This window comes from Symphalangus syndactylus, chromosome 14 (assembly GCF_028878055.3).
Source record: "Symphalangus syndactylus isolate Jambi chromosome 14, NHGRI_mSymSyn1-v2.1_pri, whole genome shotgun sequence".
Lineage (NCBI taxonomy): Eukaryota > Metazoa > Chordata > Mammalia > Primates > Hylobatidae > Symphalangus > Symphalangus syndactylus.
In genome coordinates, this window is record NC_072436.2 from 66557289 (window position 1) to 66575890 (window position 18602).

The 18602-nt window shown below is 44.9% G+C and overlaps 1 protein-coding gene across 1 annotated transcript in view; it reads left to right on the top strand.

The window, feature by feature from the left end:
- LOC129462230 (ubiquitin carboxyl-terminal hydrolase 32-like) overlaps window positions 1-13191 on the top strand; it is a 31050-nt gene extending 17859 nt beyond the window's left edge. Inside the window, 7 exon segments of the mRNA XM_055242041.2 lie at window positions 474-594; window positions 5822-6013; window positions 8012-8300; window positions 10213-10251; window positions 10254-10636; window positions 11331-11423; window positions 12869-13191. Coding sequence (XP_055098016.1) covers window positions 474-594; window positions 5822-6013; window positions 8012-8300; window positions 10213-10251; window positions 10254-10636; window positions 11331-11423; window positions 12869-13042 — 1291 coding nt within the window. The 3' untranslated portion in view covers window positions 13043-13191.
- Window positions 13192-18602: the final 5411 nt, after the last annotated feature.

The following is an 18602-nucleotide window of genomic DNA, read 5'->3' on the forward strand; positions in this document are numbered from 1 at the left end:
CCAAACTGCTGGGATTACAGGCATGAGCCACCATGCCCGGCCTCTGTAAACTTTTATATGCATTTGTTTAATCTGCCATTTTACAAACAAGGAGCTAGGTGTTATACCAGATAAATTGTCATAACTCAGAGCATTAAATAACTGAATTTGGAATTTCTTGAGTGCTGTAGTATCTCAAACAGCCAATTCCCATGTCATTTATTTGCCATAAAGTTCACATCTTCCTGTGATTAACAGATGGCTATCAAGTACTTTGTAAAAATAAAGAAAAGTGAAAAGCATGATTCCCTGAAATGATAATAATTATTAATAAGTATCCCTACATTTATCAGAGTCTGAAGTTAGAAGCCCATGACAAATTGTGAGTCCCAAGAGGAAAGCAGAAAAGTAGGAAGGGAGAATATTTTTTATTAAGAAAATTTAAATTCCTTCATAATTATTTCTTCCTCTGTGGGTCTTTTCCCCCTTTTTAGATTTTGCAGAGGCTGTAAAATTGATTGTGGGGAAGACAGAGCTTTCATTGGAAATGCCTATATTGCTGTGGATTGGGACCCCACAGCCCTTCACCTTCGCTATCAAACATGCCAGGAAAGGGTAAGTATTTAGGGCTACCATAAAATGGTGGTTTTTATGTGGGAAATTTCCCCCAGTATAACTATTATGCCATTTCTGTTTTAGACAGTTTAAAAACAGCCAGAAAAACGTTCATTGGCATCCTCTATGGCCCCTCATATATTGACATGTTTGCTTGAGCTTTTTCATCTTCCAGCTTCTGGAGTTCATTGTATTGGGGCATTGTCTTTGTCCATTTTGTGTTGCTATAACAGAGTATGTGAGGCTGGTAACTTATAAAGAAAAGAGGTTTATTTAGCTTACTCTTCGGCAGCCTGGGAAGTTCAAGGACATGTTCCTGGCTTCTGGCAAAGGCTTCTGTGCTGCACGATAACATGGCAGAGAAGATCAAAGGAGAACAGACACAGGCAAGAGGGAGGACCAAACAGGAGGAAGATACTCACTTTCTAACAGCCCGCTGTCGTGGAAACTAAGTTCTCAGAAGAGGACTCACTACTGCAAGAATGGCACCAACCATTTATGAGAGTTTCACCCCTATGACCCAAACACCTCCTACTAGGCCCCACCTCCTAACATCGCCACATTGGGAATCAAATTTCAACATGCATTTTGGTGGAGACAAATAAACCATATCCAAACTATAGCAGGCATTAAATTTCAAAAATATTAATAAGTGAACCTTGAAACAAAACTGTCTGGCCATGACATATCAATAAGCATCTCTCTGTTAAATATTATTGAAGTTGCAGCATTTGGTAACCACAGTTACTTAGTTCAAATGTGTCTCAGGGCTATAGCTGCTACCTTTAATAGGCATAGTGATCAGAAAAGTTAGAGAAAGGATTGAAATGTTTCAATTTTGGGTACCTAAGAGCACATCTCAATGGCCACTCTTCACACTTCACATTCTTCTATTGTCGCTGTCTGGCCAGAGCAATTTTTAAATTTTGAAAATGTTGCTTCAGAAATAATTTTAACTAAAAATGTTTGCCTCAGGCAGTTTTTAATCAACCAAATATTATTTGAAAGGTAAAGACATTAAGAATCTGATAGAGAGGTAAAAGCAACAGAGTCAAAGGAGTTCCTTAAGTCACATGAGGAATTGTAGTGGTTTTTGCATTTTTATGGCTCTTGATAGTCAGAAATTTCCTTTACTATTTTTTAAAGCATTCCCTTTGGATAAGTTAGTAACGGTAACTGACTTTTCTGTCTTGTTATGCCCTGGAGGACTGGGGAAACTACCAATTCTAGACCTAGTTTCCTATTTAGATCCCAAAATGTGCCCCACACACCAAGGCTCCTGGGAGCCCCTTCTAGCCAGGACTAAGTATAATTTGTGGATACTTGTCAAATGAAAGATCACTAGGCTAAAGCTAAAGAAAGCTGAAGAGAAACTAATGTTCTAGATCATGCTCACTAGCAAGGAGGGAAAATTTCACCAGTTGATAGATTCATAAATCTTTGTCAGCACAAAATCTGACAGGGCGTTATTCTGACAAGACATTACTGTCAATGATAATAAATTATTTGGCTCTATAAATCTCTTCCCCTTTTTAACAAATCCAGTGTGCAATCTGAAAAGCTCTTTAGGACGTCCTGCTTATAGGAAACGGCCTACGTGACCTGTTAAATCTTACCCTACTTCCACTTTCAGTGATGCACTTAGGATACCATGGAAACAAAGGGCTATTGATGCCTTGCTAGGGAGTGGGGCCATATGCCTAATCTGGGCTCCCCTACATGTAGGGTTTCTGCATGTGCTTAGAAAGTCATGTAGACAAAAAAGATACCATGGTTTAAATTGGGATTATTGCCCATATGCTTTATATTTTTTATTCCAGTGATTTCCCTTTTAGGAATTTATCTGAGGGGAGAATACTCTGTAATTACTCCATAATTTGCAGGCAGGTATCATCATAGCATTTTTTAGGAGAGTAAAAAGTTATTAACAACTTATATTTGTCTCACATTAGAGGAATGGTTAAATAAAGCATGGTGTATTCATTGGATAAAATATAATGCAGTTGTTGAAAATGATTACCAGGAGTTTTTGCTAACATTTATGGGAACATGCTTATGATATGTGAACATTTTTTAAAAAACAAGACATAAAGTTGCATATACTGGAAATAATACCTTCAATATTGAAAAAAATACTATTTGGGAAAAAGGACAGAAGAAAATCTGCCAATATTTTGACAGTGGTTGCCTTTGTATTAAGAATATAATAGGATTCCCTGCCTTTTTACATTTTTCTCTGCTTTCCAAAATTTCCACATGAATATTATACCTAGTAATCAGAAAAAAATAGAGGGGCAATCACTCTTATCCTTTACATTTCTCTCCTGTTAGGACCTCAGATTCCTCAGTAGAAAATTAAACTAGATGCCAGCCTGGGCAATATGATGTCACCCTGTCTTTACAAAAAATGCACAAATTAGGCCGGGCGTGGTGGCTCACGCCTGTAATCCCAGCACTTTGGGAGGCCGAGGCGGGCGGATCACGAGGTCAGGAGATCGAGACCATCCTGGCTAACACGGTGAAACCCCATCTCTACTAAAAATACAAAAAATTAGCCGGGCGAGGTGGCAGGCGCCTGTAGTCCCAGCTACTTGGGAGGCTGAGGCAGGAGAATGGCATGAACCCCGGGGGAGTGGAGCCTGCAGTGAGCCGAGATCGCGCCACTGCACTCCAGCCTGGGTGAAAGACCGAGACTCCGTCTCAAAAAAAAAAAAAAAAAAAAATGCACAAATTAGCCAGGTGTGGTGGTGTGCACCTATAGTCCAGCTGCTTGGGAGGCTGTGGTTGGAGGATTGCTTGAGCCCAAGAGATGAAGGCTGCAGCGAGCTGTGATCTCGCCAGTGCGCTCCAGCCTGGGTAACAAAGCAAGACCGTGTCTCAAAAAAAAAAAAAAAGAAAGAAAAAAAGAAAATTAAACTAGACAACTTCTTAGTCCTCTCTCTTTTTTTTAATAGTCTTATATGAAAACTACTACTTCATTTCCTGTGTTTTGTGTTAAAGATGAGCTTTAAAGCAACTCTGAAAAAGAAGAGGGTGCCTATAAGTAATTTATAGACTGTTTAAACAATAGTAGAGGATCTAAGCATAGATCCCAAGAGGTGAAGGGAATCTTTATCACTTTGGGAAATTTTACTGATAAATAGAAATTATTGTCAGTACAGTCCATAAATGTTTTTTATCAGCCTTCTTTCCTCCCTGTCTTCATCTAGCACTGTAGCCTGTGTTCCACAGAAAATATAGTCAATAAAAATCAACATTCTTTACTAGCTTACTCTAATTTGTGGTTGGCCATAAAGTATTCCTGGTAGAGATAATAGAGATAATATTTAACTGGCTATGAGAAAAGAAACACTATTGTATATGATACACCCCTTTTTCTGCTCATTCCAACAACTATGATACAGCATGTTTCCTTTTGAAGTACATCAGTTTTTTCCTTGAGTGACCAGTTCAAAAGATGATGACAGTTAATATCTTGTTACTACAGAATTTGTACTCAAAAAAGAAGTCTATAACCCAAGTCTAAGCCAGATTTCCTTTTCTAAAAAAAGAATTTTCCTCTAAGTTCCCCTTTTTAAATGAGTTCTTTAGCCTGGATAGTTATGCAGTGCTAGAACCTTCACTGCATGATCAAACCCAACCTTGCTAGTTTATAACACCATTTGACAGCCTCGTGACTCTCATATAGGGAAAAAGTCTCACCTGAAAACCCGTGCTAAACTGAATGTCTTGAGCTGTGCCAATTTGTATTCCAGGCAGCCTAAGGTTCCCATCATGAGTTTCAGGAAGGGAAATTCATAGAGGAAGTTCACCTCTGGAAGGGAGGAGCAATAAATAGGGTGGGTGATGGACATGTGATGTTTGCCACACAGAGGCAGTCAGTGTGGGCCTTGTGGTCCAGGCTCTGCTTTGGGACACAAATATATACTGTGTGAAGTCTTATGGTAGCATTCATAACCCTGATGCTTCACCCACCTTCCCATACATTAGAGGGACAAACAGAAGGATCCTAGCTCTGTGGTTCTTGATTGTTTGTCAGGTAGCAGCCAGGCATGGAGAGGGAAAAATTCTTTCTTTTCTGCTGCACTCTGGATCTTTTCTTCTCTCCTTCTTCTTCATTCCACACTACCCCCAACATACATCCCTGCACTCCGCCCATTCTTTGCTCTCTCTCCTTTCTTATACTTAACTCCTTCTTGCTCCACAGCCTAACATGCTGATTAACAGGACCCCAAAGCTTTGGGTGGGTATTAGGGGCCTTCTTAACAAAAGCAGCACACTCTTGAGCTTGTTCTTCCTTTTGTCGCCATCTCAGATAAAAAGGCCCCCTGAGGGAGGAGACAGATAATTATAGACTTGGTATTCTGATAACTCTGTGATACACGGGATCAGATGCAAATGAGTTGTACCCTGTGGGGTTTCATGCTCAGCTGCGTTGTCTTCTCATGGTGAGCTTTTCTGTGCCGTTATTTCATCCAGCTTTGGTTTCTGTGTTTCATGTTGTTTCTCCTAGCGTCTGTAAACTCTGCAGCATACTAATAATGCTCTGGCTTTCTGATTAAAAATAAATGGCTTACTATCAGCACCCCTGGCTTGAGGGCCAGCTCACATGTAATCCCTTATAGGATTCCAAAGTTGTTAAATAAATGCAATTCTTTTTGTTTTTGTCATTTTGAAGCATTCAAAAATGTTTCAAGAAAAGTTATGGTCATATAAATAGAAATTTTATCCAGAATGTTACTGATGTAACATTTGTGAATAAATGTGTAGGTGCTGTATTTGCTCAGACTCTAGTTTGGGTTGTGTTTTCTTTTCCCTTTTTGTTGAGACAAAGTCTCTCTCTGTCATCTGGGCTGGAGTGCAGTGGCGCAATCACAGCTCACTGCAACCTCCACCTCCCAGGCTCAAGCAATCCTCCTGAGTAGCTGGGACTACAGACATGTGCCACAACGCCCAGCTAATTTTTAGATTTTTCTTTTACAGAGACAGGGTCTCACTCTGTTGGCCAGGCTGGTTTTGAACTCCTGGACTCAAGCAATTCCCCCCACCTCAGCCTCCTAAAGTGCTGGGATTACAGGCCTGAGCCACCATACCCAGCCAGTTGTATTTTCTTTTTCCTTATAAAGAGTAAAATAAGGGTGAGTGACCGAGCAGTTGATGCATAGCTAGATCACCGGTTTAAATGCCTTCCCACACACCCCGTTCCTCCTGTTCCCTCTACCTACAGGTTGTAGATGAGCATGAGAGTGTGGAGCAGAGTCAGCGAGTGCAAGCCGAGCCCATCAACCTGGACAGATGTCTCCGTGCTTTCACCAGTGAGGAAGAGCTAGGGGAAAATGAGATGTACTACTGTTCCAAGTGTAAGACCCACTGCTTAGCAACAAAGAAGCTGGATCTCTGGAGGCTTCCACCCTTCCTGGTATGTTGCAGTCCTGCCTCTGAGAGAGCAGGAATCTAGCATAAAAGAAAGAAGACATGAACAAACGGGAGGTTTGGTTATTTTTGAGAATAAGACTTCCTGCAGCAGTGTTTAAAACACTTTCTGTACAAAGTTTTTATGTTGAATACAGAGATTAATCTTTCTACAAATATTTGGTAGTTCCTTTTCCTAAAGAGCTTATAACCTAGAAGAAGAGATCAATCATGTAGAACAGTAACTGCAATTCAGTGCGATGTGAGAACTGCCACAAGGGGTACAACGTGGTGAATTTGAACTTCAGGAGAGGGTGAACCTCTGGCTCTGTGGAGGGAGGAAGCTTAGGCTAGCCCTTTGTGGACTCTAGAAGAGCAGCTGAGCCCAGAGCCCCCAACACCCACTGCACATAGTCATGTGGCTGTGGCACACTGCTGAGTTGAATGTGTGTGCACAAGCACACCAGTGCACTAGGGCCTGTGTGTTCTTTTATATTTAATTTACTTCTGCCTTCTCCCTTCATGGATTAGGAGACTGTCCTTTGGTTTGTCAGGAGAGTTTGAGGTGACAAATCTTCCTATTCATTAAGATCAGTGTAACTGTAAGGTACTAGCATATTTTAATCAGATATTTATATGTATTTTCTTTTTCTTTTTTTTTTTTTTGAGACAGGGTCTCAAAAAAACACTGTAGTGCAGTGTTGTAATCTCAGCTCACTGCAACCTCCACCTCTCAGGCTCAAGTGATTCTCTTGCCTCAGTCTCCTGAGTAGCTGAGATTACAGGCGTGCACCACTACCACCCAGCTAATTTTTGTACCTTTAGTAGAGATGGGTTTTCACCATGTTGGCCAGGCTGGTCTCGAATTCCTGACCTCAGGTGATCCGCCCACCTTGGCCTCCCAAAGTGCTGGAATTACAGGCGTGAGCCACCATGCCCAGCCGTATTTTCTTATTATATTCATGTCTCTGTCACACTACTCTGTGAAGCTGAATGTAGGTTTTTCTTAGACCAGAACAGCTTCCCAGGGGATGATGCACAAGAAATTAATAACACTGGTTGTTAGCTAGCTCCACAGATAGGAACTAGAGGGAAGGGGCAGGCTTGGGGACAAGGTGGCTGGGGAGGAGGGGGAGACTTTTTTTTTTTTTTTTTTTTTTGATGGAGTCTCACTCTGTCGCCCAGGCTAGAGTGCAGTGGCGAGATCTCAGTTCACTGCAAGCCCCACTTCCTGGGTTCACACCATTCTCCCGCTTTAGCCTCCTGAGTACCTGGGACTACAGGCGCCTACCACCATGCCTGGCTAATTTTTTTTGTGTTTTTTATTTATTTATTTTTATTAGAGACGAGGATTCACTGTGTTAGCCAGGAGGGTCTCGATTATCTTACCTCATGATCCACCCGCCTCGGCCTCCCAAAGTGTGGAGATTACAGGTGTGAGCCACCACGCCTGGCTGAGGGGGAGACCTTTTAAAAAAATTGAGGTATAATTAACATACAATTAAAAGCATAGATTTTTAATATCCAGTTTGATGAATTTTAACAAGTATATATTTTCATATTATCATCAAATAAAACAAGCAGAGCTGTCATGTAGCCCAGTAACTGCAATTCAGTGCAATGTGAGAACTGCCACAGGGGGTACAACGTGGTGAATTTGAACTTCAGGAGAGGGGGAACTTCTGGCTCTGTGGAGAGTGGAAGCTTAGGCTAGCCCTTTGTGGACTCTAGAAGAGCAACTGAGCCTGGAGGCAATACCCACTGCGCAGTCACGTGGCTGTGCCACACTGCTGAGTTGAGTGTGTATGCACAAGCACACCAGTGCACTGGGGCCTGTGTAGAGCCCTTTATGAAACCATATTTTTGAAGTCTTTAAAAAATAATGAAGGTAAATGTTCTGTTATATATTCCCAAACATTCGTGTGTATTTGTCTTGTTTTTTCCGTGTAAATTTTGTATCTTCAGAACCCTTTAATGCAGATGTTTTCTACCTTTGCTTCTCCAGATTATTCACCTTAAGTGATTTCAATTTGTAAATGATCAGTGGATAAAATCACAGAAAATTGTCAAATTTCCTCGGGAAAGTTTTGATCCAAGTGCTTTTTTGGTACCACGAGACCCGGCTCTCTGCCAGCGTAAACCACTCACACCCCGGGGGGATGAGCTCTCCAAGCCCAGGATTCTGGCAAGAGAGGTGAAGAAAGTGGATGCGCAGCGTTCGGCTGGGGAAGAGGATGTGCTCCTGAGCAAAAGCCCATCCTCACTCAGCGCTAACAGCAGCAGCAGCCCGAAAGGTGAGGCCTCGGGGCCTTATGCAGGTGCTTTCTTGGGGCTCCTGTAGGCTACATATGTTTCTCTGTCTTCCGTTCTGGAACATCAGGTTGGTTGGGTGGAAGGAACCTATCTGGAATCAGACCTATCTGTATTTGGGCTATGTAAGTTTTAGCAAGAGATTCAGCCTCCCTGAATCTATTTTCTCATCTGTAAAATGGAGAGAATGCCAGGTTTACAGAGTTGAGAGTTTGACACATGGAGAGTAAAGCACTTCACACAGTGCCTGATGTATGGTAAACAGGAATGGTAGCTGCTGTCTTGTCCCCTTACAGTGAAAGTTCTGAGGTTCCCCATCTTTCAGGGGGTCTAGAGGATCAAAACTCTTTATTTATTTATTTTATTTTTTATTTTTTTGGGACAGAGTCTCTGTCACCCAGGCTGGAGTGCAGTGGTGCAACACAGATCGCAGCTCACTGCAGCCTCGACCTCCTGGGGTCAATCAATCCTCCCACCTCAGCCTCCTGAGTAGCTGGGACTATAGGCACCCACCACTGCACCTGGTTAATTTTTGTATTTTTTTGTAGAGATGGTGCTTCGCCATGTTTCCCAGGCTGGGCTTGAACTCCTGTGCCCAAGTGAACCTCCTGCTTCGGCCTCCTAAAGTGCTGGGATTACAGGTGTGAGCCACTGTGCCTGGCCCAAAACTATTTTCATAAAAATACTAAGACAATATGTGCCTTTTCACTTTTATTCTCTCACAGATGTACAATCGTGTAAGAGACAACATGACATGGAATAATATCGTCACTTTGACAGTAAAGTCTGTGCTAATGTATTGTACTTTTTCTTTTTTTTTTTTTTTTTTTTTTTTTTTTTTTTTTGAGACGGAGTCTTGCTCTCTCCCCCAGGCTGGAGTGCAGTGGCGCGATCTCGGCTCACTGCAAGCTCTGCCTCCCGGGTTCACGCCATTCTCCTGCCTCAGCCTCCCGAGTAGCTGGGACTACAGGCACCTGCCACCGCACCCGGCTAATTTTTTGTATTTTTTTTAGTAGAGACGGGGTTTCACCGTGTTAGCCAGGATGGTCTTGATCTCCTGACCTTGTGATCCACCCGCCTCGGCCTCCCAAAGTGCTGGGATTACAGGCTTGAGCCACCGCGCCCGGCCAATGTATTGTACTTTTTCTCTTTTTTTTTTTTTTTTTTTTTTTTTTTTGAGACGGAGTCTCGCTCTGTCACCCAGGCTGGAGTGCAGTGGCGCAATCTCGGCTCACTGCAAGCTCCGCCTCCCGGGTTCACGCCATTCTCCTGCCTCAGCCTCTCCGAGTAGCTGGATGTATTGTACTTTTTCATGCCTCAGTTTTAGTTTCTAATACAGGAAATATTGATAGATAAAATTCACATAAAAGTTCTAAAGGTTCTCAGTAATTTTTAAAGGTATAAAAGGGGGTAGGGATAAGAGGCTATAACCAAAAAGTTTAAAGCCTTACAGGATTTTTGTGAGACATAGAGGTAACAGTGGACAGCAAGAAATTCCCAGTACCATGCGTAACAATAGGAAGTACTCAGTAAATGGTGGTCACATTTTTTGTCTAATTTTACAAAGGAGAGGAATATGTATTTGGAAAACTCCTTACTCTAATAGTTAGATTTTTTTCAACTGAATCTGACATAAATCATCTTTCTGCTATTTTCTGAGTCCTTATAATGTACTTTACATTTTCAGGACATTGTTGCTTATAGGGACTTGGCATTGAAGAAGACAAAAATGTAACTTACTGGCTACATAATAGGAACTAAAGGGTAGCCAGTCATGACTCCCCTGTCTTTACCTTTGTGTGTACAGTTGTGAAGCTAACCTCAGAGTTAGCATTTGGGGCTGGCTTACTTTGTGACATTTGGATTTGTGAATCTTTTCTTCTGTCCTGTTCACAGGTTCTCCTTCTTCATCAAGAAATAGTGGAACCAGCTGTCCATCAGCAAAAACAGCAGCCCTAATAGCAGCCCACCAACTTTGGGGAGGAGCAAAGGGAGGCTCTGGCTGCCCCAGACTGGCAGCAAAAATAAACTGTCAAGTAGTAAGAAGAACTTGGATGCCAGCAAAGAGAATGGGGCTGGGCAGATCCGTGAGCTGGCTGACGCCTTGAGCCAAGGGCATATGCGGGGGGGCAGCCAACCAGAGCTGGTCACTCCTCAGGACCATGAGGTAGCTTTGGCCAATGGATTCCTTTATGAGCAAGAAGCATGTGGCAATGGCTACAGCAGTGGTCAGCTTGGAAACCACAGTGAAGAAGACAGCACTGATGACCAAAGAGAAGACACTTATATTAAGCCTATTTATAATCTATATGCAATTTCGGTAAGTGGTTTATTGTATGGTTTTCAGAGAGTGGTCTGTGTTTTGTTCACTTGTCTTCATGTATTCATCAGCAAGTATTTTTCAGGTCCTGCTTATTTCCTAGCATTGAGCTTAGTGATAGACAAAGGTAACATAGAAATCTGGGCCTGCCCAGGTGTGGTGGCTCACACCTGTAATCCCAGCACTTTAGAAGGCTGAGGCAGGAGGATCGCTTGAGCCCAGGAGTTTGAGACCAGCCTGGGCGCCATCTCTACAAATAATTTTAAAATGGAGCGAGGTATGGTGGCGTGTGTGTGTGGTCCCAGCTACTTGGAAGGCTGAGGCGGAAGGATCACCTGAGCCCAGGAGGTCAAGTCTTTAGAGAGTTGTGATCACTTGACTGCACCCCAGCCTGGGTGATAGAGCAAGTCCCTGTCTCAAAATAATAATAATAATAATAATAGTAATTACAATTATAAAATGATTGTTTATCCACACAAGACTTGGAGCTTATGACTTTTGTATTTTGCTTTTTGCTTATTTTGGTTTTAGAGAAAGTTAGAGGGTTCTAAAATATTTTTTCACCTACTGATCATTTACATGATTTTAGGTGATCATTTACATGATCAGTGTTCTTCTGCTCAGATCCTAGTGCTATACCCTGGCCATAGTACAGTTAACTACTAACATACCTCCATTTTCTTACCTCTTACAGTGCCGTTCAGGAATTCTGGATGGGGGCCATTATGTCACTTATGCCAAAAACCCAAACTGCAAGTGGTACTATTACAATGACAGCAGCTGTAAGGTAAACATTCTCAATCTTTGAATGAAAGTTAGAAACAGAATATCAACAGAACTGGGAACGTTTGTTGAAATAATGGACTATCTCTTGAATAGGAAATAGATTTTTCTGTTAGAATCAATATATAGATGCTGTCAGTATTAAAGGAACAAAAACGATATGCAGAGTAGGGAATGAAAACATGAGTAGTGAGGAAAAATAAAGAGTTAGTTGACCGAGCGCAGTGGCTCATGCCTGTAATCCCAGCACTGTGGGAGGCTGAGGCAGGCTTAGGAGGTGGATCACTTGATGTCAGGAGTTCGAGACCAGACTGGCCAACATGGTGAAACCTTATCTCTACTAAAAATACAAAAATTAGTTGGGCATGTTGGCGCATGCCTGTAATCCCAGCTACTCAGGAGGCTAAGGCAAGAGAATGGCTTGAACCTGGGAGGTGGAGGTTGCAGTGAGCCAAGACTGCACCACTGCACTCCAGCCTGAGCAACAGAGCAAGACTCTGTCTCAAAAAAAAAAAAAAAAAAAAAAAAAAAAAAAAACAAAGGAGTTTTTAATCCCAGCACTTTGGGAGGCCAAGGCAGGTGGATCATGAGGTCAGGAGATTGAGACCATCCTGGCTAATATGGTGAAACCCCATCTCTACTAAAAATACAAAAAGTGAGCCAGGCGTGGTGGTGCACGCCTGTAGTCCCAGCTACTCGGGAGGCTGAGGCAGGAGAATGGCTTGAACCTGGGAGGTGGAGGTTGCAGTGAGCCAAGACTATGCCACTGCACTCCAGCCTGGGCAACAGAGCAAGATTCTGTCTCAAAAAAAAAAAAAAAAAAAAAAGGAGTTAGTTAATGCAAAAAGCTGCTATCTTCTAGACTGTTAGAATTTGATGGGGTTGGGCCAAGCACAGTGGCTCACGTCTGTAATCCCAGCACTCTGGGAGGCCAAGGTGGGCAGATGATGAAGTCAGGAGATCGAGACCATCCTGGCTAATATGGTGAAACCCCATCTCTACTAAAAGTACAAAAAGTTAGCCAGGCATGGTGGCACATGCCTGTAGTCCCAGCTACTCGGGAGGCTGAGGCAGGAGAATTACTTGAACCCAGGAGGCAGAGGTTGCAGTGAGCTGAGATCGCGCCAGTGCACACCAGCCTGGTGACAGAGCGAGACTCCGTCTCAAATAAATAAATAAATAAATAAATACAAAATAAATAAATAGAATTTGATGGGGTTTTAGGTCATTCTGTTTTGACTTGTCTATGGTCAAAATATTTTCCCCAAAGCAAACATTGGAAATAATGGGGCTCATTTTAAAGGGGCAGGTGTGAGACAGCCAAACTAGTGAACTTATTGGAAGCAATCAGGTTTAGTAATTACAGAGGGTTGGTCTTCCCTTTCCTGGCAAGGATTTAGAGTCATAATAGTGATGGCTTTTTGTTAAAGGTTTTTCTTGCCCTTTCAGGAACTTCACCCTGATGAAATTGACACCGACTCTGCCTACATTCTTTTCTATGAGCAGCAGGGGATAGACTATGCACAATTTCTGCCAAAGATTGATGGCAAAAAGATGGCAGACACAAGCAGTATGGATGAAGACTTTGAGTGTGATTACAAAAAGTACTGTATGGTACAGTAAAGCTACCACTCTGGCTGCTAGACAGCTTGGTGGTGAGGGAGATGACTCCTTGTAGCTGATAGTTGGCAAAAGCATCACTGAAAGGCAAGCTAAATGTAGTTATTTTATCCTGTTAGAATAAAAATTCTAATTAAAATAGTTAACTTTAAGAGTAGTAATAATTTTATTTTGAAGTCTCATACAAGCTCTCCGATAGAGAACTTTCAGGCAGATCCCATCATTAGCCTGTAAACAAAAGGTTTGGCACCAGCCACCTGGGACCAAATAAGAATTCAATTGTGCTTGTCCAGATTGGGTGCGATGCCACGTACTGAGCCTCTGGCCTGTGTCGGCCTCGACAGTGCAGCTCTTTGCATGGAACGAATCAATCCCTCTGCTGAGTCAGAACTTGTTCTCTGTTCCTGGTTGTGCCCAGAGACTGGGGACTTTCTCTCTTCTTCCCACCTGGAAGTCTAGAAAGCAGAGCTGAGCTCTGCAGACCAGAATGTAGGCAGCCTCATTCTGGACTCAGTATCACCAGACGGCACCCAAGCCCGACCCTGGCCTCTGCTGAGGTGGGCCCTGGCAGCTTCCCTGCCCTCAGCACCCTGCCTCTGCCCACCTTCCCCATTCTGCCTCCCCACTCAGGAAGGGCCCATCAGCCCACCCTCTCCAGCCCCTTGGGAAGCTCTTTGCCAAGGTAGGGTGAGATCCTATGACAGAACCCAGCCCAGGACACAGTCACCCCTGAAAGCTCCTGAGCTTCTGGGGCTGCCACTCCCATCTGGGGGCATTTGGCAACTGGCCTTCACCTCCCTGAGCCTCGGATTTTCTGTGAATGAAGGGGACTCATAAACCTCACAGAGTTTCAGCAAGGCACCTGTAGCCCTCTGACCCCACACTGCAGGGACAGTCCCTGCCCCCTATCACCTCTGAAACTGTCTCACTGCAGATACCCTGACATGCCTATGCCTGGTTAACTCTGCCTCACCCTTCAGAGCACAGACGCCTCCTCAGGAGGCCTTCCCTGCTGCACCCAGACTCCCAATAACATGAAACACTCCCAAAGCACCTACAGTGTGTCAGGCACTGTTCAAACACACTAGACACACTACTTCCTTAATCTATATCCCAACCCTGGGAGTGGAGGGCTCAAGTATTATTCCCACTTCACAGATATGGAAACTGAGGCCCAGGGCCCACCAGCCAGTAAATAGCTGGACCCAGGGAGGCCATCTCCACAATACGCACCCTTAACTACCATGCCGGGTAGCATCCTTACTGTCCCAGAAGCGTGCTTGCTTCCTCTTTACACAAACCATCCCACTGTACACCTCTTCCCCTGAGCGCACAGGACAGGACAGGACAGCTCAGCCAACACTGTCAAACCCATGACTCATGGGAGGAGCATCCCTCCAGGCATGAGTGAGCTCAGCATGGCACAGGTGTGCCAGGATGACCCCCACTGACATTTCTGCCCTGCTTGTGTTCTCTTTGGGATGCCCCCACCCCTATCTCCTGCCACCCAGGAGTTGCTTCTTCAGAGCCCCAGAACTGTGTCCCCCTGGCTGAGGCAGCCCTGTGCCCACGGCCCCGGAACTCACTGGGCTCAGATAGGGAGCCTGGGAACCGCTGAAGGCCATCTCTCCACCGCCTCTGTGGCCACTGCTGCCTTTCACACCTGCCAAGCAGTCCTTTGCAGAAGGAATGACTTAACAAAGATAGAGAAACCAAAGCAACTTGGCTGTTGTTCAACGGGGAGGGGCCGGCAGCAAGAGGAAGTGGGTCCAGAGAGAGAAAGGTAGGGTGCTGGGTGAACTGGGGTGACACTCATAGAGGGAAATAGGCACTCCCAGCCCCAGTGACCTTTCCCTCCTCCCTCTCCTGTGCTCAACCCGAGCCTGAAGCATATTTGGTTCATAGAGGTCTACAGTGCTTGACCACACTGACATGACAGCGAGTTGCCAGATGACACTGCCCAGAAATATGTGGCTGGGTGTCCTAAGCGTGCTTGGCCACGGGTTCCAGAAAATAATGGGGCTGGGCATTGCCTGTGCACAGGGTGCTTGTGGGGAAGGGTGGCTTCAACCCATTTTACATATAGAGAAGCTGAGGCTCAGAGTCTAAGGGGCATGCCCCAGGTCACACAGCTAATTCATGGCAGCCTGAGCTATATGAAGATTCTCAGACTCTTCAAAAAGTATTTCTCCTCTTTAAATTTCTATTCTTCATGTAAAAACATAATTATGTAGAAGGGAATATTTGGGGCCGGGCGCGGTGGCTCACGCCTGTAATCCCAGCACTTTGGGAGGCCGAGGCGGGCGGATCACGAGGTCAGGAGATCGAGACCACGGTGAAACCCCGTCTCTACTAAAAATACAAAAAGCTAGCCGGGCGTGGTGGCGGGCGCCTGTAGTCCCAGCTACTCGGAGAGGCTGAGGCAGGAGAATGGCGTGAACCCGGGAGGCGGAGCTTGCAGTGAGCCGAGATTGCGCCACTGCACTCCAGCCTGGGCGACAGAGCGAGACTCCGTCTCAAAAAAAAAAAAAAAAAAAAAAAGCTTTACTCGTCGTAGCCCCAGGCTGGTAACAATGCAAATGGTCACCAGCAGGAGAAGGGAGAAATGAATTGTGGTTTTCACACTACAGAGCGGCCCTCAGCAACAAAAAGGAGCTAGGCCACAGGAAACATCAATGAGCCTTGCAACTGAGCTGAAGAAGCCAGATCCAAACAGACACATGCTGTGAGAATTCCATTCGAGTCAAGTTGAATAACAGGCCAGAATGGCGTTACCCTTGGGAGTCACTGACTGGGAGGGGCATGAAGGAGTCTTCGAGAGGCTGGAAATGTTCTGGATCTGGTTCTGGGTGGTGGTCCCACAAGTGTTTACATCCATTCACAACAGGCTGAGGCTGGGCGCAGCAGCTGACACCTGTAATTCAGCATGTTGGGAGACTGAGGCAGGAGGATTACTTGAGTCCAGGAGCTTGAGACGAGCCTGGGCAGCACAGCAAGACCTTCTGTGTACTAAAAATCAAAAAAATTAGTGAGGCATGGTGGTGCATGCCTGTAGTCCCAGCTACAGGGAGGCTGAGGAAGGAGGATTGCTTGAGCCTGGGAGGCTGAGGCCACAGTGAGCTATGATCGTGCCACTGCACTGCAGGTTGAGTGACAGAGCAAGACCCTGTCTCAAAACAAAACAAAACTCAAACAGAAAACCAGAATCTGTACATTTTACTCTACCTAGACAATATCTCCATAAAATACTGCTAAACGAAAAAATCTCCCAGAGCCCAAGGAGACACAGGCACAGCTAAGAGTTCCAGCAGTTTAGTACCTTAGCATCACCTTGAGCCTTGGAGGTGAGTCACAGGTAAGCAGCTTCACTAGTGAGTCCAGCCCATAAAGGAGGGCCCTCTGCTCCATGCCCTGTCTGGAGGGGCCCCACTCATACCCAAAGGCTGACATGTTTTTAGACTAATCAACACAGTAGGGAGGCACTTCGAGGCACAGTGCCGGGCCACTGAGAGTTCTAACTTCGGCACCCTTCAGTCACCATAATCCATTCCCAGTGGTTAGCTCTGTTCTTCAGGAGGCTAGAAGCAGCCCTCGGGAATGTTCCTGCTCAGAGCTCTAGTATTCAAAGTCGCAGACCCTTCTCGGAGGCTCTCTGTTCTCTGCCCTATAGACTGAGGGAGTCTGCCACCTCACCCTCATTAGGATGCCTATGATTTAAAAAAAAAATCCAGAAAATAACACCTGTTGGCTAGAATGTGAGTAAACTGGAACCCTGTGAAAACAGCGTGGCTGTTCCTCATCATAGAATTTTTTTTTTTTTTTTTTTTTTTTTTTTTGAGACGGAGTCTGTCTCTGTCGCCCAGGCTGGAGTGCAGTGGCGCAATCTCGGCTCACTGCAAGCTCCGCCTCCCGGGTTCACGCCATTCTCCTGCCTCAGCCTCTCCGAGTAGCTGGGACTACAGGCGCCCGCCACCACGCCCGGCTAATTTTTTTTTTTTGTATTTTTAGTAGAGACGGGGTTTCACCGTGGTCTCGATCTCCTGACCTCATGATCCGCCCGCCTCGGCCTCCCAAAGTGCTGGGATTACAAGCGTGAGCCACCGCGCCCGGCCCATAGAATTATTATATGATCCAGCTATTCCACTTCTGGGTATATCCCCCAAATAACCAAAAGCAGGAACTCAAAGAGACATGTGAACACCCATGTTTGTAGCAGCATCATTCACAAAAGCCAAGAGGTGAAAGCAACACGTGTCCATCAATGGATGAGTGGTCAACAAATTGTATGTGGGCCAGACATACAATTCAGCCCTAAAAAGGAAGGAAATTCTGGCACATGCCACAACACGGATGGTCCTTGAGAACATTAAGTGAAATAAAACATTCAAAAGAACAAGCACTGTAGGCTGGGTGTGGTGGCTCACACCTGTAATCCCAGCACTTTGGGAGGCCAAGGTGGGAAAATCATCTGAGGTCAGGAGTTCAAGACAAGCCTGGCCAACATGGTGAAACCCCATCTCTATTAAAAATACAAAAGGTAGCCAGGCGTGGTGATGAGTGTCTGTAGTCCCAGCTACTCAGGAGGCTGAGGCAGGAGAATCGCTTGAACCTGGGAGGCGGAGGTTGCAGTGAGCTGAGATCGCACCACTGCACTCCAGCCTGGGCAACAAAGTGAGACTCTATCTCAAAAAAAAAAAAAAGAAAGAAAGAAAGAAAAAGCACTGTATGATTTCACTTGTCTGAGATACCTAGAGTGGCCAGAATCAACGAAAGAAAGTAGAATGGTGGTTAGGGGCTGGTAGGAGGGGGAATGAAGACTTACCACTTAATAGGTACAGAGTTCTGGTTTTACAAGATGAAAAGGGTTTTGCGGATGGATGGTAGTGATAATTGTATAACAGCATGATGTTCTTAATACCACTGAACTGTATACCTAAAACTGGTTAATATGGTACATTTTATATTATGTGTGTTTTACCACAATTAATTTTTTTTTTTTAGATAGGGTCTAACTCTGTCACCCAGGCCGGAGTGTAGTGGCATGATCTCAGCTCACTGCAACCTCTGCACCACCCCCACCCCTTCTCGCCACTCTTGGGCTCAAACCATCCTCCCACCTCAGCCTCCTGAGTAGCTGTGACCACAGGCTCATGCCACCACGTTCGGCTAATTTTTTGTACTTTTGGTAGAGACAGGGTTTCGCCCTCTTGCCCAGGTTTGTCTCAAACTCCTGAGCTCAAGTGAATCTGCCCACCTTGGCATCCCAAAATGCTGGGATGTACAGGCATGAACCACTGCACCTGCCTGCAATTAAAATTTTAAAAAATGTGGCCGGGCACGGTGGCTCGTGCCTGTAATTCCAGCACTTCAGGAGGCAGAGGTGGGTGGATCACCTGAGTTTTCAGGAGTTCGAGACCAGCCTGGCCAACATGGTGAAACCCAGTCTCCACTAAAAGTACAAAAATTAGCTGGGCATGGTAGTAGGTGCCTGTAATCCCAGCTACTCGGGAGGCTGAGGCAAGAGAATTGTTTGAACCCAGGAGGCAGAGGTTGCAGTGAGGAG